At 36.4% G+C, this 25,884-nt stretch overlaps 3 protein-coding genes across 5 annotated transcripts; 1 reads left to right on the top strand and 2 right to left on the bottom strand.

Moving 5' to 3' along the window:
• Positions 1–11: 11 nt before the first annotated feature.
• Positions 12–6,832, bottom strand: dhx40 (DEAH (Asp-Glu-Ala-His) box polypeptide 40). 2 transcript variants are annotated; one of them, XM_079481713.1, is made up of 17 exons: positions 6,462–6,832; positions 6,207–6,352; positions 5,977–6,096; positions 5,512–5,739; positions 5,360–5,426; positions 5,102–5,233; positions 4,878–4,977; positions 4,685–4,771; positions 4,222–4,404; positions 4,036–4,116; positions 3,696–3,853; positions 3,398–3,512; positions 1,264–1,372; positions 1,090–1,184; positions 930–999; positions 565–793; positions 12–481 (listed from the first exon to the last, which is right to left on the bottom strand). In XM_079481713.1, the coding sequence occupies exons 1-17, from the start codon at positions 6,634–6,636 to the stop codon at positions 363–365; spliced, it is 2,214 nt and encodes a 737-aa protein (XP_079337839.1). In that variant the 5' UTR covers positions 6,637–6,832; the 3' UTR covers positions 12–362. The 2 variants fall into 2 exon arrangements, with proteins under 2 accessions (XP_079337839.1, XP_079337840.1); XM_079481714.1 differs by having other exon boundaries at positions 183–481; positions 1,090–1,181; positions 6,462–6,773.
• Positions 6,833–6,989: 157 nt separating this feature from the next.
• LOC306909009 (uncharacterized protein) lies at positions 6,990–9,342 on the bottom strand. Of its 2 annotated transcripts, XM_079482346.1 has the most exons (10): positions 9,057–9,342; positions 8,482–8,832; positions 8,222–8,314; positions 8,068–8,115; positions 7,947–7,988; positions 7,778–7,807; positions 7,621–7,674; positions 7,466–7,525; positions 7,332–7,391; positions 6,990–7,248 (listed from the first exon to the last, which is right to left on the bottom strand). In XM_079482346.1, the coding sequence occupies exons 1-10, from the start codon at positions 9,118–9,120 to the stop codon at positions 7,214–7,216; spliced, it is 837 nt and encodes a 278-aa protein (XP_079338472.1). In that variant the 5' UTR covers positions 9,121–9,342; the 3' UTR covers positions 6,990–7,213. The 2 variants fall into 2 exon arrangements, with proteins under 2 accessions (XP_079338472.1, XP_079338471.1); XM_079482345.1 differs by lacking the exon at positions 8,068–8,115 and having other exon boundaries at positions 6,996–7,248; positions 9,057–9,208.
• A 4,556-nt stretch (positions 9,343–13,898) lies between these two features.
• On the top strand, positions 13,899–25,713 carry LOC306908984 (integrin alpha-E-like). Its single transcript, XM_079482308.1, has 32 exons — positions 13,899–14,414; positions 14,613–14,715; positions 14,812–14,891; positions 15,010–15,083; positions 18,136–18,241; positions 18,342–18,380; positions 18,490–18,561; positions 18,681–18,802; positions 18,943–19,094; positions 19,200–19,353; positions 19,468–19,606; positions 19,838–19,899; positions 20,064–20,184; positions 20,344–20,471; positions 20,657–20,794; positions 20,891–21,094; positions 21,330–21,457; positions 21,552–21,691; positions 21,775–21,923; positions 22,049–22,168; positions 22,295–22,368; positions 22,585–22,708; positions 22,918–23,007; positions 23,097–23,182; positions 23,311–23,391; positions 23,483–23,555; positions 23,867–23,968; positions 24,049–24,081; positions 24,244–24,324; positions 24,412–24,498; positions 24,574–24,684; positions 24,838–25,713. Exons 1-32 carry the CDS (start codon positions 14,387–14,389, stop codon positions 24,889–24,891), a joined length of 3,255 nt encoding a protein of 1,084 aa, XP_079338434.1. The 5' UTR covers positions 13,899–14,386; the 3' UTR covers positions 24,892–25,713.
• Positions 25,714–25,884: the final 171 nt, after the last annotated feature.

The following is a 25,884-nucleotide window of genomic DNA, read 5'->3' as shown; positions in this document are numbered from 1 at the left end:
AATTCACGAGAGGCACAATTTAAAATAACACGCAGTAGATGTATTGACCGCCACAGAAAAAATGACTAAAAAACAATTATTCTATGATTATTTAGACGGTAGAAAAATCATTTAAAAACGGTTTATCCATTTCCAAACAGGGTTCACAAAAACAACAGAAAACCACAAATAAATACATATTTATGCAAAACACGATTTATTTACATACTTAATAGGCTTTAAAATATGTTTATTATCGACTTCCTTGCATTGAGTCATTCTGATTTCGCAGTGGACCACTGAGACTAAAAACCAGGGATTACGTTCAGATTATAAAATCCAGCAGCTGCCCAATTTGTGTTGAACATCTGTGTCACTCGCTCTCACGTGTCTTTCCTTTCTAGCCGGTTCTGTTTGCGCTGCAAGTATCTTGCGCGAGCCTCATTGACCGAGCTTTCATCATTTCGCTTTTCCAGTTTCTTTGCTGCATCTTCAATGGCCTCTGTTTAAACACAAACACGTGTTACCAAAACATGAGACGCAATCTGACAACATCGAACTGTAGATCAGAATATTCAAACACACCTGCTTGTCGTTTTGCTGCCTCTTTCCTTTCCCACTGGGCCATCTCTTCATCGGTAACTTCCTCTCTCGCCACACTGCTCAGCTCATAGACGTCTATTTCATGCAGCTTTGGCAACAGGTCCTTCACCCACTCGTAGCGGATGGGACACACTGTCCTCACATACACACGTGAGGTGACCAGCACATCGTGGAAGATGATCCAGTCCAACTGCGATTCTTGACCAAACAGCTGAATAAAAGATAAAATGAAAAGTTCAATTAAACCATTATTATAGATAATTTTTCATTTAGTGTTTGACTCTTAAATTTGAAATCAGATGACAATATGTTAATTTTGGGGTAAACTACTCCTTCAATGTCCTTACACATGATGAAGGATGAATGAGAACAGTGGATCCATGTCCATCCATTGTGCAGAATGATTTCCCCATAGATCTGAGAAAAACAGAACAGATATATTTTAGCTTCTCTGCACTGCGGGTCATTGCTATAATTTTACGTGATGAATAACAGCGTGAAGCTCACCTCCTGGCGACATTGGTGAAGTAACCTAGACAAAGACACTGTCGCAACAGCTCGCTCCTGCTGCCCTCAAACGTCTCGTGTGGAAAATCTTTCTGCTACGTAAATAGTCAGGAACAAGTTCTAAGAGCTTGTAAAATGGTCATACAAAAGCTTTATAGAAGAATTGTGGATTACCTGCTTTAGACGTGATAGGATCTCCTTCAGCTGAGTCTCGACGCTGAAGGCAGACTTAACCGCTCTCCAATGGATCCAGTGATCTTTGCACCATGCGGATGGATTGTCACTGTAAAACAGATGATAAAAAAAATATCTGTATATCCATAAGCAATGACTAGATAGTTTTACATTTACATTTATTCATTTGTCCAACGCTTCTATCCTTTGGATTTAAAGGAAAAGTTCACTTTAAAATTAAAACGTCACCATAATTCACTCACCCACATTTTATACAAGCCTTTGTGTTTATTTATTCTTTTGAAAAAAAATTTGGCTTGTGATGAAAGCTTCCCAGGGTTCTTAAACATACAGTATAATGGACTTAAAGGGGGGAGGGGGCTGTTGGTTAAAGGTGTAGTTTTAGATTTACAGAGGCCAATAACGTTGTATTATAGATGTGCAACAAATCTCCAAGTCCAAACACGATACAACAGTACAAATAGATCTTCTCATGTTGACGCAGGGACGAGATCATGCGGGCATTAGAAAGACTGTAGAAAGAGCGATGTCTTATTTTTTACATGAAATAATAGGTCTGTGAATTTTAAGGATAAAAAGACGGATAAAAGTCAGGCAGGAGCTAGTACCTGCGTTAATATTATGAAGACTTTCCAGCAGAGATCTCATTAGGACCCGCGGTACTAAGGCTTTTAGCGGAGATACTCATAGATATCTATGGAGATACTTGCCAGCAAAGAGACGTTGGAGAGAAAGATTGTCTAAAAATCACCCCAGAGTAGGTTGCTTTGATTCGGATCAGTATGTGAGTAACATTGATTTTTCTTTTTGTTAGAACCAAGATTTGTTGTTGTAATATTACCTGTGTGAAAAAGCAGTTTTGAGAGTAATTTTGTTTATCTGGAACCACTTTAATATTGTACTCGTCCAGTAACTGTTGACAGTCTCAACCGTGATCAGTTTCACTGCTATACCGCAGGGGAGAGGGAGAGGAAACGCGCGTTGTACAGTTGTTTGTCCGTTTAGCGCTTAGGAAACGTTTAGTCATTTTCTAAGAAAACTAAAAATATATACTACACGGCTTGCACTGTCTCCGCAATGCACGTTCACGACTTCCGTATTATGCAATTATGTAGGTAAGGTTATGAGTGACATAGATTAAAACAAATCAATGATTTGCACACGAGCTGACCATTACATACCAATACCAATACATGTTTTTCTGTGTCTTTGGTGTGACATTTCAGTCACACGCTTTCAGTATTCGACCAATCCCTGCGCACTGGTTAACTAGCCAATCATAGCATACCTCGCTATTTGGAACGATGAGCTTTGAAAAATATCTGCCCGTTTCAGAGAGGCGGGGCAAAGAGGAGATACAAACATGCACGGTGTGTGGAAAATACAGCGTTTTTGAACATTAAATCCTGTATACACATTGCATTACATCTAAAACAAATTATAATATTCGTTGTAGCCGTGTCATATGACCCCTTTAACCAACAGCCCTAAGTCCATTATATGTTTAAGAACACTGGAAAGCTTTCCTCCTAAGCCTCAATTTGTTTTCGACAGAGGAAATAAAGACACGGACAGCTTGTAGGTGAGTGAATTATGGTGAAATTTACATTTAAAAAATAACTACTCAGGAACATAGCGCTTTATTTGCCATTCTGGACTTCAAGTAATATTTCAAATAAAAAATAAAATTCTGTCATCATTAACCTAATCGAGGATTTCAAAATCTAGCGTTTCGAATTCTTAACTGGAGTTATTAATGAATAACTAAAGTGAGTCTTTTCCAGATAAGTAAATGGCAACCACGGATGTCTGGCGAAGACAAGCACTTATGAATAATGTCTTAAATTGTTACTCACACAAAGGAATCAGGAATTTTATTTTAGCAAAACAATTAGAAATTGTTGTAGAGTCATACTGAAACGGTGTTTGTTTTCCTGTCCTTGCAACTTGCAAAGCCATCAACTTTCATTGTAAAGAAAAAAGCAGTATAACCTTTTTTTTGTTTCTTGGAGGAACGTTTTAGGCTGACTAAATGATGACAGAATTATAATTTTGGGGTGAACTACAACTTTACATCAAGATTTGGTCAAACAAATGTTTGTGCATGACCTACCTTGCTCTGCACTTCTCAAAAACACAGAGCAGCAAGAGGAAATCATTCGAGCCGCCTGCACAAGCTGCTATCTCTTTATGTCTGATCTCAGCTTCCTTTTGTCCTTCAGGTTTGCCTTCAAAACAACAAAATCAACTGTTAGTCAAAGACAGAAAGGTCATCACAATACTGTGAGAGAGCTGCACAGAAGATAAATGCAGACATACAAACAGTACAAATATCCTACAATGCTGTCCACTTTACTGTATGGTTATTAGGAATGAGTTTCACTCCGTAAAATGGTTACAGACATGGTTACCTGGTCGAATGAAGATATTCTCCACCGAGAGCATGGCGGCTACAGGCAGCATGACATCTTCACACCCGAGAGCAGCAGCTTTGAGAAGTGCACGGGTGAGATTGGGAGGAAGGGGGAACTCGACCATCAATCGCCCCAGCTTTGTCACTTCACCTCTCCTGTAACAAAACACACAAATATTAGCAAAACATTAAAGAAGTGCAGAATAGAGAACTGGCACAATGACAATAAATTCATTCAGATGTATGTTTGATTATTGGCAGTAGCAGTAACATCTTGCAATGCATTTTTCCTAAGCATGGGCCGTTTGTGGATCTCAGTAGCATGAAATGTCACTCACCTATCAATAGCATCATATTGATACAGTTGCTTTAGAGCAGTCAGGATGAACCTTTCCTCTGGACAGTCAAGATATGGAAATCTAAATGAATGAATATATAGAGAAAGCGGCAATATTATGCATTGAGTCATTTGTACTGAATACATTAAATGTTAGAAAAATAAACATACAAATATCAGGTAATACCTAATCACATCATGAACTCCAAGACATTTCAGCGTTAGGATAACAGATGTAAGGCTGGTGCGCTGAATCTCTGGAACGGTGTACTCTGGCATACATGTATCCCAGAATTCTTTGTTGTATATTCGGAAGCATTTCCCTGCAGAGGTTCGTCCAGCCCGACCCGCTCTCTGCTGAGCCTCGCTTCTGTACAAAATCACCAGCACTTTTAATAAACACAAAACCTGTTTGCATCCAATTGTTCCACATGAAATTCCACCGTGGAGGACTCCTTTCCAAACCATCCCTGTCTTTCATTGGCAATTCCTGGCTACACTTTTTTTAAAGTTCCGCCTCTAACTCGCACCATTGGTTCAGCTGTAACATTGTTACGCAGCTTAAACAATCAGAGCCGCAGTGTTACTTTGAAAAGTCAATATATAAATTACTCAGGCAAAGGAGAAGGTATCATCTGAAAAACACTCACTTTGAAATAGGCACCACTTCTAGAATATCCAATCCAACCCTTGAGTTGTGGTTTAGTTGCTTAACAAATCCGCTGTCAACAATATATCTGTAACAAGAAAATAGGTTAGATGGTCTTGGATCACATAGTTTCTCCGGTGTTATCACACACATCACTGTTCACAGAGGCTTGTGTGGCACTGTGTGACACCTACTTGATTCCGTTAATCGTCAGTGAAGTTGCAGCAATGTTGGTTGCGACTACACACTTTCTCACACCCTCCGGTGCAGGCTGAAAGATTTGACGTTGTTGATCTATAAAAACATCGCAAAACATGTACTGCATATTGATTAAGTGCAGGAATAGAGCCTGTATTTGGAAAATTGTCATCATAAGGATTTGGAGGGTGAATGATGGTATGTTCAAGATAAAGCTTACCTGTTGGCATGGATCCATACAAAGGCAGGATAAGAAGCCCCTCAACAGACCGGTCATGAACATCATAACGGTAGTCTAAGATCTCAGCTTTATCGAAGAGCAAATCACAGGCTTTTTCGATTTCAGACTGTCCTGTTCACACACAAGCATAAAACGACAAACTAAACAGGAATATTGAAAATAGGATTCTTTATAATCAGGAAATCTGAATTGTAAAGCTCAAATATGTCTTAAATATGACATCACTGCTGATCATACCAGTGAGAAAGACCAGAATATCCCCAGCAGCTTCATTTGAGTGCACATCTAAAGCAACCTTGACCACCTATGAAACATTTACAGTATATGAAGACATTTCAAATATAGTTAAAAAGTTCACGTTTTTAAAATCGTGTACAGTCACAACACACCTCTTTGACATAGACAGAACTATCTTTGTCTTTCGGCCCAATCAGATTGCAGAATTTCTCCTTCACTGGATAGGTACGCCCAGGAATGGTGTAAAGAGGACAGTCCCCGTAAAAAGAGCTTAGCTTCTCCGTTTCCAATGTTGCTGACATCACAACCACTTTCAGTTGGGTTTTACGCCCACGGGACCCTTTTGACAGAGTCTTTTTGAGCAACCCAAGCAAAACATCCTGCAACATAATTAAATGTAATTGAGTCGATGTTGATCTCCAAGCTGCCACTTGCAGAAGAGTATAAAAATGATATGACCACTACGATGCAAGAATTTTTTTAAATATTTTTGTGTAGTAAATAATAATATATTGGCGTATTATGTAAAACAATACACATACTGCCGAATGAATATACAACACTATAGTGTCTAAAGTAATAAAAAACATTTATAAAGATTAACAAAGTCAACATACAGTATTCAAGCTCCTTTCGTGGACTTCATCCAGGATCACAATGCTGTATTGTGTTAAACTGGGGTCGGCCAGAATCTCCCTCAGCATACACCCATCCGTCATGTATTTAATCACAGTTTCCTGATACAACAAAAACACAAGCTCTACCAAGAATCTCCATATAATATTCCACGCATTACTCAATGCACATGTTACATCATTGTGATAAATCATTGTGATAAACCTCCCACCTTTGTTGAGCAGTCATCAAAGCGCACTTGGTATCCCACCTCTTCACCCAGCCTGACTCCCATCTCTTGAGACACCCTCTGGGCTACAGTGATGGCTGCAACTCTCCTGGGCTGAGTTACACCAATTCTGCCATGCCTGCAAAAGTCTGAAGAGATAAAAAGAGCATAACTGAGGAAGACAGGAAGGAAATTATCTGCGCTAAATTAAATAAACCATTTGTCTGAGTGTTTGTTATCAATGAGTGTGGATGATACCTGCTTTATATAAGTACTGCGGCAGTTGAGTGGTCTTCCCGCTGCCAGTTTCACCGGTTACGGCCAGGAACATGTTTTCCTTTACGGCCCGAACGAGTTTGTCTCTGTGCTGGTAAATGGGCAGGTTTCTTGATTCGTGTTCCTCTGCTTTTCTGCTCTTCTCTAATGTTGACATGTCTATGTCCGTTCATGCACTTCCTAACTTTTCTAACGTTTAGAACGTAATCAGAATAATGTGTTGATTAAATTAACCTTTAAAAGATTAATTCGCTGATCGTAATTTTACTTTTACATGTTGGTTGGTTCTCAAGGTTTGTATGGTTTTATCTCTGTAGCCGTTCACGGCACATTTAAACACACGAGCGCCACCTGTTGGCTCGGATGAACGCCACTGTTTTTGTGTTTACAGACGTTCTTGATCATATTAGAGTTTAGCAAAAAGTCAGTAAACGTTTACTAAAATTCATTAGTACATACGTTATTATAAATTTGCATTAAATATAAATAATGAGAAAAAATACAATGCAAGACAATAACAGCGAATTTTCTTTATTCAATGATTTGTCCATTTCACTGAACAAATGCATCTTTGAGAGAGATATGCAACAACACAAAGTAATGATTTTCCATAAAAAAAACTTGTCCATTCAATGACATATTTTCAATTATTTGTAATGAACAGTTATGTTACACAGACTTTAATCTGTGGATTCTGTATTTTGTGGAACTGGATTCGGTTGAGACAATCAACTTCAAGCCCCATAGATTGGATTTTTGAACTGGAAATCTGCCATAAAAAAAACAATACATCTTAAACTTAATGCGATTTAAAAAACAATGTACATAATTTAAACAATGAGTAGCAGTTACTTTTCTTTTTTTTCCATTTTTGGCCAGCGTTGCTTGGAATGGAAAGTTCTGCATGGTTGACTGAAATAGATAGCATTTTGGTTATTCCAAATCAACTCTTAACTAGTAAACTTAGTCAAGCTCATGTGTCTTACCATAGTATGGTTTTGGATCTGACTGCTGACTTGTAGTGGGCTCAGGAACTGGTCTGAAAGCTGATATTTCATACAATAAAATTTTGTTTATAGGCCTAATGAAGAAATAAGGTAATGTAAAAGTAATTTATCACGATGCAAAAATCATGACTCACCTCTTTGTGGAGTTTGGTTCACACCAGTTTGATTCTGTGCATATGCTTCGTTTTCTTAAAATAAAATATTTATTAAATATTTATCTGCTATAAAATATAGTTTTCCACATTTGCTTGTCAGTTTTAATTGAAGATTAATAAAATAAGAAGAATATACCATAAATAGTTGTATTTCCTCTTCTTCGACCTTCAATAAGAAGTAATGTAAATTTTTATTCTGAAGGATCAGTATTGCAGTTTCTATCAATTCTACAGTTAAAGGAATCAAAACATCCTAATATTCTTAATATTATACGTCTTTGAAAATAAATGTATTGCAACATTACCTCTGCTGTTTTGGTTATTCTGTGTTTCTTGTGTATGGTTCCCTAAAGTTAAATTATTTTTAAAGAGGTCAAAAACTCCCAGAATGTTCAAATCAAACAAGAATAAGGTGTATCAGCTCACTTTCATTCTTTACACCATAAACAGAATTAGATCTGGTTGCACAGTTTTCTGTCCAAGAGAAGAGTTTTGTTTTAATCAAATCTGAATTTGTAATATATTTAAGAAGAGTTCTTTACGTTCGCACTTCAAAATTACAGGAAAAATCAAAGCTCACCACAGAATTTGGAAAACAGGTAGAATGCAATAAAAAGCAGGAAAAACAATCCAGCCCCAGCAGCAAAGAATATCCAGGGGTTTAACTCGTGTTCTACAACAAAATACATAATTAAGCATAAGGATGTCTTTGGAATGTTTCAGATTCTAAAAATACTTACTCAAAAGGTACTAACTGGTTGTCTTTACAAAATTATTACGGCTATTGTTTGGTTTAAAAAATGTAAAACTGCATAGTTTTCCCAAGAAACAATTCCTTACTTTCAGGATCGGCTACTTGTGTGATCTTCACTCTCCAGCATTCCTTGTTCAGCTCACAACAGTACGTGCCAAAGTCTGAAATCTGTAGATCATGAATAACGATGGAGAAGTTTCCTAAGGCAGCTAGGATGGGAAAAACCGTCACTCGTCCTTGTCTAGGATCATCAAAGAAGATGTTTCCTTCTTGTGAGATTTTTAGGAGATTTGACAAGTGCCCCCATCTCACTCGCTCAATTTCATTAGTTGTGTTTTGGCTTGTTTGAAAATAACAGGGCAGGAAGACTTCAGATTTCAGAGAAGCATTGATAGTGAACAATGTAGCATCTTCACAACTTTTGCAGTGGTCCAATGCTAAAAGTGAAAGAGTGACAAAATATAACAGATCCAGTTCCAAAATTCCAAAATACACAAACACACATCTCCTATATTAAAAATAGCTTGTTATTCTTGTTATACAAAAAGAAGAATTTCAAACTTTGGTTACTTGACACATTAACCATGTTAACATTAAAGCAACAATCAATGTATTTAAAAAAATCATATAGGCTACCATAAACACTGGTTTATAAACATACCGTTCGAAGCCATCATAAAGCACAATAATATCCCAAACTGTGAAATGTACATCATGCATTTCATACAAGGTGTCAGTAGAAAGTGGCCAAGACCTTTAGTAGGAACAAGTTGAGAGTAGTTTGATGTCCCCTATTGTTTCCTGTATATACACACCTCCTCTTACAGGCAACCCGAGGATGTGATTTATCAGCTCTAGCAACTTACTGTATGTGAATATTATGAATATGCTTTCCACTGCCGGATAAGTGCTAACCTTGATTAACAGATATTTAATTTTTTTGTGGTGGTGAATTGTCTAAAGGCTGAGATCATATATGTGTGTGTACATGTGTTTGAGGTTGCAGTTAAAGGCTACTTGAGTAAAAATAGCAGGTTTCCTACCAGTTTAACCACATCCTGTAACAAGTCAAAGCAAGATTAACTCAGAGAGATAGGTGCATATGAATAGATTTGATGACCTGTAACTGAGTAATCCCATTCGCACTACATTTATTCAATTACTAATTTTACAAAGTTTCTTCTTTTTGGAGAAATGCTAACATTGTGTGGTGAGGAAGGCGGGAGGAGAGCCGTGAGGCGGGACCGGTGAGCGCACAGCTTATTCCAACTATCACTCACGCCTCCGGCCCCGCCTCACGGCTCTCGTCCCGCCTTGCTCACCAAACATTGCTCATACTGTTGCGCAACAAACCAACGCAAAAGCATGATTTACAAAAATGTTATAACCTTATGCATAAATATCTCCAAATGTTGAGATTTATTATGCCTTGAAATCAGAAAATAACATAAAACTGGGCAGTACCAAAGGCCCAGTTCTTGTCCTGTCGACAGGGTAAAATACTAAGAGGGCAAAATCAAATGTACAAACAAAGACAAATAAACACAGAACACTTTAATTTAAAGTGATGATTTAATTTGACTTCGATTTACCAGGAGAGAACATGGAACACAGAAAACAAACAAAGGCCATGTGCTTCCAACAATGAATTCAAACAAAGAACATAAGCTATGTGCTCAAAAACACTAAACACTGAGCACAGATCGTGTGCTATATTCCCTGACAGCCAGAACAAGAAATGAAGTGTCAAACAAAACATCAACATAGTACAGGGAGCATCTAAGTCAAGATTTTAACCACATGGCAAACATGCCAACCTAGAAGTTAAATTAAGAAAAATTATTTAAAAATTTGACAACTTCACCACTAACAATGATAATTTCTTTGTTCTGATGAAAACTGAGAAACATATTTGGAAGAATGCTTGCATCTAAAAAAATTATTGGCCCCCATTAACTTATCAGAGTAGGGAAAATTGCTTTACACATTGATTTGTTCCGATGAACGCAAAATAATATCTTTCAAAGAATTAAGGAAAGCAGTTCTGAGACACATTTGACTACCATTGTATTTTTCCTACTATAAGCAATTGCTCTCCTTAGTTTGTTTTACACAACGGCTTTGTCCAAATGCGGTCTTGGCCTGTGCATGTGTACGCAACAATAAATAAGAGCGCAAGTCTGTCCAAACTCTTGAAAATGTCAAAGTTCTGTGTAATGCACAGTTTACCCACACTTGCTTGAATACCGCTAATATATCCCATCATGCATCACGTTCTGGATATTGTGCGGCGTGCGGCCAAGGAATGTCACAGACTTAGCATTAAAAGAGAACTGAGAATCGGGTGGTGTGCTGAAAAAACTATGGCACTTTTGTCACTATACGGGCCAATTTCACAAAAGGGGTCTTGCACTTCCTCAAATTATTCCCCATCAATCTCCATCCTGTTTTCCTCTGCCTCTCAGATTGTTTCCATAACAAAATGTCCAATTACAGAAAGAGACATTACTAACTTCCCCATAGAGATGTGTGTTGTCTGTGAAGATTAGAGGGGGAAGATTCAAAACAGTTACTGACAGCATGTGTTCTTATACTTGACCACAGTGAGCTTTGTACACCGGCAGAGTCCTCTTTAGAAGTTATCTTTTAAGGCGCAGAATTTATTTGTTTTTACAAAATGTACCAAGGAGTGATATTTATGATTGGTAGGTATTTGTCTATTTTTATTATTATTCTGTATGGGATATTTGGGCTCCGGCTTATTGATAGCATCACAGGTTTTCATAACACATTTCTTAATACTTTGGTAACTTTTGCAGAACTCTTGACACAGTGAGCACAATGGTAGTCTGTGTAAACCAAACCGGTAAATATTTCAACATGCGTTCATTGACTACTACTTTCAAATGTATTTTCTCATTTCAACCATGCCTTAGTGCTACCTACAGGCTTCTCTGCACACGTTTACTTAACACCTTTACCTAAACCGTACAGCTTTGCTAGTTTTTTGGATGAATGTGCTGATCTGAAGTGTTTTAATATAGTTTTAGTTAGGGATGCTCATATTGATCAATTAACCATTAACCGATAGTAAAAACCTTGACCAGTTAATACAATCAGTTAAACGATTTAAAAGCTATGTTTGTTTGAAGTTAAAAATATACATTTTAATCATAAAACAATTTAATAATACATTTTTAAATTATGTTTTTAGTTTTCTGTATGGTGAAAGAAAAATGTGCTTAACATGTTTTAACTCACGGTCGGCAAACGCGTGCGACTAGGTGTAAATGCCCTCCAAAACATTTTCGTGACAGATTAAAATCCGATCAAGCAAATCACTTGACAAAATTCATCGGATAGTTGAGGCCACATTTGTCAGGGCTTTACTCCTCCAAGCGGAGTGCCACTGGCAGACTTACTCAAGCTTAAGTTCTTTGTTTTAAACTCACAAAACTAATAGCTGATGAATTAGCAATTTCTTTTAAAATATACACTCACCTAAAGGATTATTAGGAACACGATACTAATACTGTGTTTGACCCCCTTTCGCCTTCAGAACTGCCTTAATTCTACGTGGTATTGATTTAACAAGGTTCTGAAAGCATTCTTTAGAAATGTTGGCCCATATTGATAGGATAGCATCTTGCAGTTGATGGAGATTTGTGGGACGCACATCCAGGGCACGAAGCTCCCGTTCCTCCCCATCCCAAAGATGCTCTATTCAATAGAGCCTATCATTTTAGTACAGTGAACTCATTGTCATGTTCAAGAAACCAATTTGAAATGATTCGAGCTTTGTGACATGGTGCATTATCCTGCTGGAAGTAGCCATAACAGGATGGTTACATGGTGGTCATACAGGGATGGACATGGTCATAAACAATGCCCAGGTAGGCCGTGGCATTTAAACGATGCCCAGTTGGCACTAAGGGGCCTAAAGTGTGCCAAGAAAACATCCCTCACACCATTACACCACCACCACCATGCCTGCACATTGGTAAGAAGGTATGATGGATCCATGGTCTCATTCTGTTTAAGCCAAAATTCTGACTCTAGCTAATTCTGGCTTCACAAATGCTTTGCTGCAAACCTCGGTTGTAACGAGTGGATATTTCAGTCAAAGTTGCTCTTCTATCAGCTTGAATCAGACGGCCCATTCTCCTCTGACCTCTGGCATCAACAAGGCATTTTCACCCACAGGACTGTCGCATACTGGATGTTTTTCCCTTTTCACACCATTCTTTGTAAACCCTAGAAATGGTTGTGAATGAATAGATGTAAAAGTCAGGGATAATCCATGGCTATGGCTGCATCCCAATTCAAGGGCTCAAAATAGGTCCCACAAAATGAAGGATCCATCAGATCTTTTAAATGTTAAATACTTTAAATGTTTTAATGCTACTATATCATTAGTGAAATAAATGTTGTAATGTTCTTAAATATTTTAAGGAGCGGTTTCCAGAACAGGGTTTATACCTAATTCCAGACTAATTTAGAGGTGTCTTGATCGAAAACAAATTGTACTGACATTTCGTTGCACTGTACTTGTATGTGTGTAATGACAATAAATTGAATCCAATCCAATATCTTAAAATATATACTGTAAGTGTGATTATTTTGTCTCAAGAGGCATACCAGTAATGTTTTTTAATAAACATCTTAAATATCTTAGTTTAACTAAAGCCTTGTCCTGGTTTAGCCTAATCCCTGCAGGGAACGGCCCTTAATGTTACTAAATCCAGAAGTTTGAAGTATGCAGGTTTCTAGCCTGTTATCTTAAATTCTGCATAGACTTTTTGTAGAAATGCTTTAAAATGACACAATATAATTACTCTATGTTTTCTCCATATAATATATCAATGCTGTATTTTAACCTACCCCCAGAAGCACCAGAAAACAAAATAATGTGTCTGTACATCATTGTGCATTTCATTCAGGGTGTCAGTAATAAGTGGTCAAGACCATGACATTTCAGTTCCTATTAAATCAAGCCCAACAGCGTCCGTTATTGGATAGGATAGTTAAAAGCTAAAAAAAAGTTAAAGTTACTCAACCATCTATTATTTTATTCATACACCTTTTCCCCAGCTATCTCAGAATTAAGGCAGGTAAGCATCCTACAGAGGTGTCCAGTGCAATACAGAAAATATGTTACTGTTTATCAAATTTGCTGCTATGGAAACATGTTGTGATCAAATGAACACTTGTTATCTTATTTCAATCAAATATGTGAATAATGTGATGAACAATGTACCTCATGATGTCAATGTAAACTTCCATGAACCTTTTAAACTACAAGACAGTCTCTCTCACTAACACACACAGTCTCTTCACGGTTTCTCAACTTGTTTCCTGTACGTTATGTTTTTCTATTTCCAGATTAGTTTTATTTGCTAGTAGATCATGTTGTTCATTTTTAAAAGCTGAAAATATTGATTTATTTTTGCAATGTTTCAGGCTGCAGTCTACTTTTGACATCAGATGTGCACGTTTACTACACCACATCCTCTTACAAAATGTCTGTAACACAGGTTCAGTTGACTAGACTGTGTTGCAGCATTACTGCACAGTATTCTTCTCACTGTTCACATTTTGCTAACTTCACTTATCGGCAATTCCTTCTTATTTTGTCTTAGTCTGCGGCAAAAAAAATTGTAAAGTAAGTAAATATTGAAACACCTAAGTTTAAAGCATTATTAATCAGTGAAGTATTAGGCTGTTCTTTCAGAATTGATGCATCTTTATCATTTTAAATTATCATTAAAGTTATGTATTGCTCAAAAATTTGGATTATTGTGAACTCACTTCCCCATAGAGACGTGTGTTGTGCAAAGATTGTAGAGGGGCGAGGATTCAAATGCTGTTACCGCCAGCATCTGTTGTTCTACTTTCTCATGACCACAGTGAGATTTTTACACTGTCAGTTCCGCCGAGTGCTCTATAAATGTTATTTTATTAAAGGGATTAAGGATTAAGCAATTTCACAAAATGTACAGAGGAGTGATATTTATCATTGGTAGGTATATTTATTTACCTTTATTCGTCATTATTTATTGTGGAACATTTGTTTGAGTTTGTCCTCTGTTTTTTTAATGTACTAACCTGAGAATGTGTTACAAAGGTACAGTTTTAAAAATATTATTTAGTGCTTTGGTATCCGATTCATCTAAATTGAGCCGTGTAAAGTGATGTGTTATTCTATTTTATATTACAGTGATATGTAGTGTGAACGGGTTCAACATTCGAACCTCACCAGTGAAGAAATTCACAAATGATGATCCCCTTTTTGGACAAACCGTTATTAATACGACAGATGGGTTAGTCACTTATAAGAGACGTTTTTGAAAATATGTTTTGTTGTTTTAAACCTTGATCTTAAAAGTTTTTCACTGTCCTCATATCTTTGATTTCAGAGTTCTTGTTCCTTCCCCCACAAGTGGAAAACTTTTCAAGTGCACACTTAAGAACGACTGTGTCTTGATACATTCTCATGGTAAGTTTGTGGTTTGTCATTCATCTTTAAACTTGAAACCATGCTGTGAAGACGTTTCCTTAATTTGTAGTATTCCATTGTTACATAACGTTTAATTCATAAAAATTTCCTTTAAAAGGCGAGACACCAAAAGGCCTAAAACACATAGCATCGGTCGCAGCTAATGTAATATCAGAGGACGAGCATCTTCTGGTATGTGTAAAGCTTCTTGAATATACCTCCGGCAAATGTGACAGGAAAGCTGTATATATAATTCAGAATGATTTGATTAGTAAATGGTTGTGTTAAATAATAGTGAATGATGTATAATCAGATATAGTTTGTTGAAGGCTTTTCACAGTAAAACCACAGAGATTGGTTTCCACTGCAGAAAAGTGACAGACAGAAATGCATCGGTTCTCTTTTAGAGAACAGGAATTTGTCTTTTAGAGAACACAATGATGGGAAAACTTAAAATAAATGTTTTAATTGCGTATGGAGAATTTTTAATTAGGCATACTTTCAAACTTTCAAAGGTTTGTAGTATTTTAGGAAACACTTTCAGCTTGAAGACTTGGGCTGTCAGGAGGTATGTGATCATGAACGCTATGAGTCATGAGAATGTTTACGTCACCCAAAACCAAAGCGTGAGACAAAGTTCCCTAAATTGAAAAGAATGGTGGTCTTTATTAAAATTATAGTGATTTTATCTTGTTAAATCCCAATTATAAAGATAATTCCTGTCGGATATTAAAAGTCTGATTGTGACAGAATAACTGAAATCTTCAGTATCTAAAATGTCTAAACACAGATCAAACAAATAAAAAGAAAATGTCTGCTGAATGGGTGACATTTTGATTAAAACTATTAATAACATTAAGTTAACTGCATATTTAAAATGTAAACTTTAAATAAAAATGTCTGGAACAATGAAAAAACAGCATTTGTTATGCGTTCCCATCTCTTTCATTGTACCTTGCCATAAAATCTAAACTTATAGATACTTCAGAAATCTTAGTTTTTCTAGTTGTATTTTAGATGTATTACACATTTGTAGATTCACCGAGTCCTGTTAAGCCGACCTGACACTATGGGAATGTGAGACTACTTGAATTGCTATGGCGCTTACACTACACAACAAGCTTTCTTGTCGTCCTTCATCTTCTTGTTGTAGAAGCACGCACACAACACAACCCACACAAAGTGAGCTAACAACAAGGATCAACAGCGATAACACCTCCCACATCGTTATTATAACTTTTAGTTTGTTGGTGGATGGCAAATGAGTTGCAGGTGCGTTTTCGCCATCCACTGGAATGGAGCTTGAAACGTTGAAGTGGTATTAAAGGGGTCAAAGGACACGGCTAAAACAAATTTTATAGTTTGTTTTATATGTAATGCAATGTGTATACACGATTTAAGGTTAAAAAAAGCTGTATTTTCCACATATCGTGCATGTTTGTATCTCCTCTTTGCCCCATCTCTCTGAAACACGTGGATTTTTTACAAAGCTCATCGCTCTGAAAAGAGAGGTGTGCTATGACTGGCCAGATAACCAGTGCGCAGTGATTGGCCGAGTACTCCTAGCGAGTGAGGAAATGTAACGCTTTTTACCATATTTGGAACATCAGGTTCCAAAGCAATAGATTGCATTGAATAGATTGTGTTGACGTCACTTTTCCACGCCGGGACACGCCCCCCTTGAGCGCCAGGACACGTCCCCCTGAGTGGTAAAACACACAGCAAAATGGCTGAGGAGAATAGGAGAAACAAAGAAACCAGGACTAAAACATTCAATTATTTGCTGAAATTTCAAGCAGCTGGACTCGACGGTGATCCTTACGACTTCCCTGTGACTTCAGAGGAATCAGGTGTTCCTGGACACTGAAATGTTTCCTGATATTGTAAGCAGTCATTTTGCTGAATGTTTTCCCCCTCATGGGGGCACGCTCTGGCATGCTCACAAGTGACGACACCTCCATACCTATGGAACGCGAACAGGGACAATACTTATAACGTGAAACGCGTGAAATTTGGACGAGTCAACGTGATAATTGTGTGCATGTAAATGCGAAGGTTGAGTTTGGGTGTTTCGTGTCAGACCTTACACCAGCGTTGCTGTGTTTAAGATTACAATTGCATTTGTGATGCGATGGCACGTTGCTATACATATATAAACATCATAAGCTCTTAAAAGTTTTTATTAAACTGTCAAAGAACCTTAACAGACTCCATTTGATTGGCTTCCTCTTATCACAGAGGAAGATTTGAATATTATCAAGCAGTATACAGCATCATCTATTGCCCTACGTTTACTTTAATCCACATCTGAAGCTTTGAAATTTGCCCTGCACGTTACATATAGACGGGCCTATGAAGAAATACGTATAGTGTATGGTGGTCAAAAGTCTGCATACACCTGATTCTTAATACTATACAATGTATGGAAAATCAATGACAGTGTGTGGATTTGTGATAGTTGTTTATGGATTTCTTGTTTGTCCTAGTCCATTAAACTGTTCACTGGTCTTTGATTTTTCAGCATTTTCTGTTAAATTCAGTTATTATTCTGTGGTGTGGTCTATATGTGAAATAATTTGTTCAGGGCAGTGCTAAATTAAAAACAATCTTTCAAAATTACACTTATTTGAATAAATTAAATTTGATTAAAACATTTTCAGGATTCTGCGAGTTGTATGTAAACTTTTGACCACTGCGCATATTCCATGTGATATCATACAAGTAATTACAATGGAAACCGCACACGAGAAAACGAGAAAATGTCATCATGGTCTTCTGAGGGCCACATGAATAACAAAAGTTATTAAAATAAAATTGTTCAAAATAAAATGTCAACCAATCTTAACATGCTGTCGTGTTATTATAATTAAATTATTAATTGGATGTAATGTTCTCCATGTCCCCATGTTGTTGGCATGTTTGCCATGTGGCTTCATGTATTAATTGATAATTCATAATTTTTAACACTCTGCCCTGTTACTTTAATTCCTGTAGCAAATATGCATCCATCCTAAATTTAATGTTAATTGTAAAAACATAGTTTTCTGAGATTGACCAATACAAATTCCAAATAGTAAAAGTGTGTTAGATTTAGTATTGAAAAAAAAACTTATTCAGCAAATGTCACCCCTTCAGTGAAATGACCCTAAAATGTACTGACTATATATTTACTAAGAGAGTGCCTTGAGAGGTGAGAGGTACGGGGAAAGATTGTTTTTAATAGTTTTAAAAATTTCCTCACAAGGTGTGCAATCAGATTCTCACAAGGAATCGTTCAACAGAGTACTTGAATGGAAATTGCACAATGATAAATGTTGCAGGGACTGTCAAACTGAATCCATATGAATTAGGTACGTTTTATATGTTTTTTTATAATTTCATAATTGCATCACAGATACAGTCTTTAATTCATATACAATCTTTGATCATCTTACATCCCTTTAATCCCAGTTATGAATCTTAATGCAACACACAACAGAAAAAATGAAGGTAAAAACATAAAATACTTAAATGGTCTTAGTGGGACTCACTTACAAGTCTTATTGATAATGTAATAATATCCAAATGTTTGCTCTATGCCTTCATTGCCATCGGCAAGGAGTTAAGGAAAGAAGGAAAAGAGATGCCCAGGGGTCCACACACACAAAAGCAGATGAAGACGAAGATGAAGGTACCAGTCCCAGTAATAATGAATACTAGTGTTTGTTATGTAATGATGATGACACTACATACAGTAGTGCAAAATATTTAAATAAAGCAACTACTAACATTCAGGCATGTGTGTTGTAGATGCTTGGACAGAGATTGCTTTTGTGCTTGATGGTTCTGGCAGCATTCAACCTGATGACTTTCAGAAAGCAAAAGACTTTATCTTCAATGTCATGCATAATGTTTGGAAAACATGTTTTGACGTAAGTAGAACTACATAAGCTCAGCAAATAGCAGAGCAATACTCTAGAAAGTAGCTACAGTCAATCAAACATTATCTGTTCTGTATAATTTCATAATGCTAGCTTAATAGCGCAATAAAAAAATGCAAGTCTCTTTTTAGTGCAACTTTGCAATCGTGCAATATGGATCTGAAATTAGGACCGAACTCTCACTTCTGGACAATAAGGACAGTGCCAGGGCCTTGGAAAAAGTCAAGGAAATAGAACAAATTAAAAAGGTCACAAAGACTGCCTCGGCCATCCACCACGTGCTGTGAGTTCTTCTTCACTAACTATAATGTGTATGAAAATCATCAAGCACTTTTATAAATGGATCATTATAATAATGGCCTCTTCTGGTTTTATTGTCTGTTTGCAGCACAAATATTTTTGTCCCTGAGAATGGATCGAAAAACAACTCCAGAAAAATGATGATTGTGTTGTCCGACGGAGAGATTTTGGGAGACCCAATGAACCTTAGTGATGTTTTGAACATGACACAAATGGAAGGAGTAACTCGATTTGCCATTGGAGTAAGTGTCCAGTTTACCGCTGATCTTATAATAAACATCAGACAGTTTAATTATGTTGTATAACAGTTGGTAAATGTATAACTTACTGGAATAACATCATGTTGTTATGCGTAGGTAGGTGACGGCCTTAAACCCGAGGCAGTAGAAGAGATGAAGGAAATAGGAGATGCCAATAATTTTTTTCATGTTTCCAATTATGCTGCGCTACAAAACATTCTTTCTCAACTGGCACAAAGCATCATTGGAATTGAGGGTAAGACAGCTGTCATCTCACAATAGACAATAATAAAGAAGTTATGTGTTGTCTAGACTGTAGTTCAACTGCTTGTGTTAAACACCTCTGCTGAGTTTAATTTCCAGATTGCTTTGATCTAGTTCACATCAAATGATGACCAATGTTTAAAGCCATTGTAATATAGCCACGGCACAGTGTGTGTTATCATGGTTTCATCATGTACGAATCAGTTTTACTGTCCTTCTGCAGGTACTGGAGGATTTCAGTTCCAGCTTGCCGAGGCTGGGTTCAGCTCACACATTATGCATGATGTAGGCAAAATAAAAAAAGTCAAACAACACTCAACCCAAAGAAATTATTCCAAACATTGCACAAAAGTTTAATTTACTGTATTCCCAATATTGTTTTATGTGATATCAGTAAAATAATATGTTGTATACTCATCAAAAACATCAATCTGTTTTTTTTTGCTCAGCGATCTCTTCTCTTTGGAGCAGTGGGGGCTTTTGACTGGAGCGGTGGACTCATTGTAAAATCAGATGACACTGTGAAATTTTTCAATGCCTCTAAAAACGGACCCAAATTTTCTTATTTAGGTCAGTAATGGCAAACAGAATTATCGTCTGAGGTCAATTGTGCCATAATGAAACGTTTTGGTTAAAATACACATTATTCTACATCCAATCAAGACAGCTTAATGTTTTAATAGGAATATAATGTAATAGAAAATTCCATTAAAGTATTTCTGATTTCAGGTTACAGTGTGACCTCGGCTCATTTACCCAGTAAAACTCTGTATATATCTGGTGCACCGCGGTATAACTTGACTGGTGGAGTTTTTATATTCGAGGGCTCTGAAAAGTATGTGCTCCAGGGAGAACAGGTATCAAGTGTTTCAATCTTGTTAGCTCAATACTTTTTGTATTAGATAGAACATTTACTTAAACTAAAATACGTATGCACGTTTCAACTGTAACAAGTTTTAAACTTGCCCAAATTAACTTATTCACCAATAATAATTTGTCATTATTGTTGTCATCATTATAATGATAATCATCATTGTCATAGGTTGGATCTTACTATGGATCAGTTATCTGTGCATTGGACATTGATATGAATGGATACACTGATTATCTGTTAGTTGGAGCACCTCATTTCCATCAATTTGGAGAGGAAGGCAAAGTGTTGGTGTACAGATTGAATCAAGTAAGCTCAGATCCTTATTATGCAAAAATGTGTGTGGTGCAATGCTAAGCCGATGATCTAGAAATAATGAATAAGGCGATCTTTAACAACTGACAGCAGGAGAGATTTGACAGTGTGGACATGGAGCTGCAGGGTGACGCTGGACAGACCTTCGCCAGGTTTGGTGCTGCCATTGCTTCTTTAGGAGATATTGATGGCAACAAGCACAGTGATGTAGCAGTGGGGGCTCCTTTAGAAACAGACGCCTCTGGTAGCATTTACATTTACAATGGCTTCAAAGACGCTCTACGCTTTTCACAAGTGAGTTTCAAATGCTAGTACTGCACGCAAATCCTTTGAAGGATCACAAATAAACAAATCACACGAGCAGAAGGAAATTCTGTAAAGTAGTATAATTTTCTTTCCTCTATTAAAGGTAGGTTTTATTATTTTAATCATATGCAAGACAAGTGTGCATATAGCTAAATTGGTATAGCTTTGCAATATAGCTTTTGGTAAGGGTTTTCAAAAGTCGTGTGGGTTTTTTTCTCTTCAGAAAATATCACCATCAGATTTTGGGTGGAAACTCGTGAATTTTGGTCAGTCTGTTAGCTCCATACCTAGTACACCACAAAGTAAGCCTTGGATCGCTGTTGGAAGTCAGGGGAAAGTGGCAGCTTTTGAGTGAGTAATAGTATTAAAATTCATTTTAGATTGCATTCATTTTTTATTTTATACTGTGTTTCATATATTTATTTATTTATTTTATATTACATAGGACCATCCCTGTTATGATTATCCGTCCGACTATAAAGATTGAACCACAAACCATTCCTCTCTCTCAGCAAAAGCAGACAATGTCAAGCCCATTTGACAAGTTCAATGTTTGTTTTAATATCAAACAGGGAAAACTTCAACGTAGGTTTTCTACTTCAGTAAAGTAAATGTTTTGGGTTTCAAAAATATCTCTGCACTTTTTAACAACGCTTCGCTTTTTTTAGACGAGAGACTTTCCATTCTGTATCAAATTGACTTGGATTTTGGTCAAAACAAAAAGCGCCTCAGTGTTGGTGGTGAAAGTCTGTTAAAAACTGACTTCACTTTGGAGTCACATACTGAGTGCACTGGGCATATAAGCTTAAAATATTTGGTACGTTGGAAGTTCCTTTGTAGCATATACATTTTCCAGTAAATGTATGTCAGCACTATTTCTCATAGCAATTTATTAACAACATTTATTGGTATTAACTGAGATTGATTGTGTCTTCATTTCAGGGTTGTTTTGATTGTTTTTCACCTATTCAAATTAAGTTAAATTTTTCATTGGCCCCAAATTCCATTGGAGCCCCTATCCGAATCCTTGACGTCTTTAGTCAAACAGAGATTTCAGAAGAGGTAATAATATTTTTCTGTTATTTATTGCATTCACAATTCTGATCAAGCACTTGGGAACATTTATTTAAAGGATTTTTACATTCAAAAGTTGACAAGTGATTCATGATATTTCTTTCATTTTGTCAGATTTCGTTTGAAAAGGAGTGCTTAAATCCTGAGGTTTGTAAACCTAAAATGACACTCTCCAATTCAGAGATAAGGTATGTACTGTACACTCTTTATTCGATGCCATAGATGAACCTTTTTTGTCTAAATGGTTTAAAAAAGAGCCTTTGACTAAATGGTCCTTTGTGGAACTAGAAATGGTTTTTCTATGGCATCACTGTGAAGAACCTTTTAAGAACCTTAAATGCATTTATATTAATGTTTACCATTTTAAATAATTTGAAGATTAACACCATTGACATATATTGCAGTGAATCTCTGATCATAATAGGAGAAACTGAAAGCTTAAATATACATTTTCATCTTACAAACACTGAAGAGCTGTCCTATATGACAACCCTAACTTTGACCTACCCTAACATCCTCAGTCTAAAGGTAAAGAAAACTTGACTATTACATTACATTACATTAATTACTTTTCTTCAAAGCAACTTGAGAGAGCATTTAACATTTTGTAAATGCGCAATAAGTGTAGTCTACAAAGTCTTGTTTCAAGTAGGACAAGAGTTGAACAAAATTGCTTTTTATTTTAACTATAAACAAAGCTTGAAAAGACAACTTTGCTTTATGTCTCACAATTCTAGAAAACTGAAGGTCCATGTCCCGTAAGAATGGACGGTCTCATAGAATGTCTTCCTCTCCACCCTGAAGTGGTTTTCAGAAAAGGTGACAAGGTATGAATCTATCACACATGTGTAAATCAGCAGCTTACATTTTTCGACAGTTTGCCTGTCTGACCGTCATTGTTGATTTTATCTGTCAGACCAACGTCTCCATATCCTGGCAACTCAATGACACACAATCTGAACTCCATCAGTTTCATTCTGAGATCATTGCAAATCTGACAAGGTTTGAGCCAATTCTCACTTTATCACACACACAAATGTATTAACTGAATTAAAAATGAATTCATGAAATGAATTGAACCTTATAGCGTTGTTTACTATTATTCAAATGTGTATCTCCTATTTTCCTAGTAAAAACAAAGGCACTCAAGTTCTGGATACTAAAATATACAAGTTTGATGTGAAGTATTCCCTACCCATCCAGCTAACTGGGTAAGTAAAGAAACAACATGGATTTACTTTTACGGTTCAATCTAATCACTTTTTAATATTGAACACTGTGTCATTTTTACTACGACAACAGCATAGCCACCCCAAAAAGATTCCGTATAGAAGGAGGAAAGACGGAAACTTCAAAGTTGCAAGTCGTGTTTGAGGTACAGAAAACAATGATCAGTGGTTAGATTTACCAAACTCTAAAACTGCTATTAAATTGGCATGTGACTAATTGTATTTTTTGTGTTTTAAACGTCAACAACACATGACATCCAGCTTTTGTAGGAGAAGTGTGCTATTGTTGAGATATACAGTATGATTTTTACCCGGTGTATGGTTCAACAAAATATTCCTGCAGTATTACATAAATACAATTTGTTCAGACTAATATAATTAGCACCATAATATAATGAAGTATAACATTATTGTATTGTATAATATAATATATCAAGTATATAACTTTTTTGTTTAGTTTGTGGGTGAGAATAAGTATGGTGCTACAATCAATGTTGTTGTCAACATAACAAAGGACACATTCAACACTGAAGTGATCATTGACAATGTCAAACCAAAGGTATCAAACATGGAGTATGCATCAATAAACGTGACAATAAAGCGTATAAAAACTAACATTTATTCATCTTCGTCCATTAGGAGTGTTTAGTGCCTACAAATAAAATAGTAGAGGTAAGATGTTTCAAATGTGAATGTGCAAAGTAAGAACATTTATCATAACCATAACATATCCATTAAACTATAGGGGAAAATAAAACTTTGATAGTGTACCAGCCCATAATCATATACAGTATATAAAGTTTATAAAAAGAATAAACAAAGTTTTTCCCTCAGGCATCATATCTTATCAGTTGCTCCATGAAAAAGCTGCAAAAGATCATCATTGATGCCTCAGTCTCGATACGTGATGTTCAGGTATTATAACCTCATAATAACTTATTGTAATGAAAATCATGCACACCAAATAAATATTTATGAAAAATGTATTTTTCAAATGGATAGGAAAAATCTGACAGGATCATTGCTGTAGCACAATACACCTTTAACAACACCATTTATGCTGCAAAGAACACCTTGAGAACCGTTCCAGTGAGTGGCAGTGTCTTATTTTTTCAAGCATTCATGCATGATAGACTCATGTTAAGACTCATTTATGCAATGCAGGTGGAGGTGATCATTACAAAGCTAGCGGTGACATCATCTAAAGGTCCCATCATAGGAGGCTCATTAGGAGGACTATTACTCCTTATTATCATCCTTATCATTCTCATAAAGGTAAAGTTAACCCTTTCACTTCCATCACTGGATTAAAGACTATCAGTTACTCAATACAGTAAAGTAAAAATAAAATGTCTTTAAATATTTTATATATTTTTGAGTAGCATGCAGAAAGAATGTGTTGTGAAATAACAAATATTTCTTTTTTAGTGTGGCTTTTTCCGTCGGCGCCGTAAAATGGAGCAAGCACAGAGCCCAAACTAATCCACAGCGAAACCAAAACTAAAACATATTTGCCAATTTATATTGCTTATATTTGTGTCAAAATGAATGTTTATATCTCTATTATTCTATTTGCAATTTAACATTGATAAGCGTTTATTAATAAGTTGTATTTAATGAGTATGTACAGACATAGAAAGCAACAATTTCTGTATTTGAGTAAATATTGTCAAAATCCAAAAGACTTCATCTTGAAATGGCTTTTTTCCTGACTTGCTTTAATCTCTCGCTTCTCAGATTTTCCCCTCGACTGTACGTGTCCCCTCTAGAGCAAGGGTTCTCGACCTTTTTTACTTCAAGGCCCCCCACTGTATTCGACAAAATTACAAGGCCCCCATGCCACTCACTAAAACCCAAAGTTCTACCCATTCAAGTATTTTAGAGCTGGACATTACCTGGAATATTGTTTGTTCGTTATAAAAATTGTTAAATATTAAGAACTATCTTGTTTTATCAATGCTCATTTTGTCTCATTTTAAAATATCAGTCATCTCGAGGCCCCATGGAAGTCAGCTGGGGTCCCGTGGTAGGCCACGGCCCCCCTTTTGAGAACCACCGCTCTAGAGGTTGAAAGAGCAAGGATACCAAAATGTGCGTTAAAATGTCAGCTCATGTTTCAATATAATCTCAAATATTTATCATCCAAACCTTCCCAATTGAAGGCACACCATGCACATTCAAATTACGGTCTACTCGGATATCACCAAGTGTAACGATTTCATTTATTTACATTTGTTTATGAAGTTGTATAGCCTGCTAATAGCCTAATAAATCCAATAAAATAAAATCAAAATATTTTTAAGCAAAACCTAATTTCATGAACAGACAAAAAGCGTGAGTGAAGACTAGCTGTCTAATCTACAAGGATATCCCCATATAGACACTTTCACTATGGGGTCATGATAGCTGCTATCCTCAGCTAACCCAGTAACTGTTTTGACACCAGTAGCGAAACTATTTATAATGTAAAATACA

Source organism: Barbatula barbatula, assembly GCF_947034865.1.
Source record: "Barbatula barbatula genome assembly, chromosome: 19".
Classification (NCBI taxonomy): Eukaryota; Metazoa; Chordata; class Actinopteri; order Cypriniformes; family Nemacheilidae; genus Barbatula; species Barbatula barbatula.
Note: the sequence above shows the minus strand (reverse complement) of the source record. Positions and strands in the feature narration are given on the sequence as shown.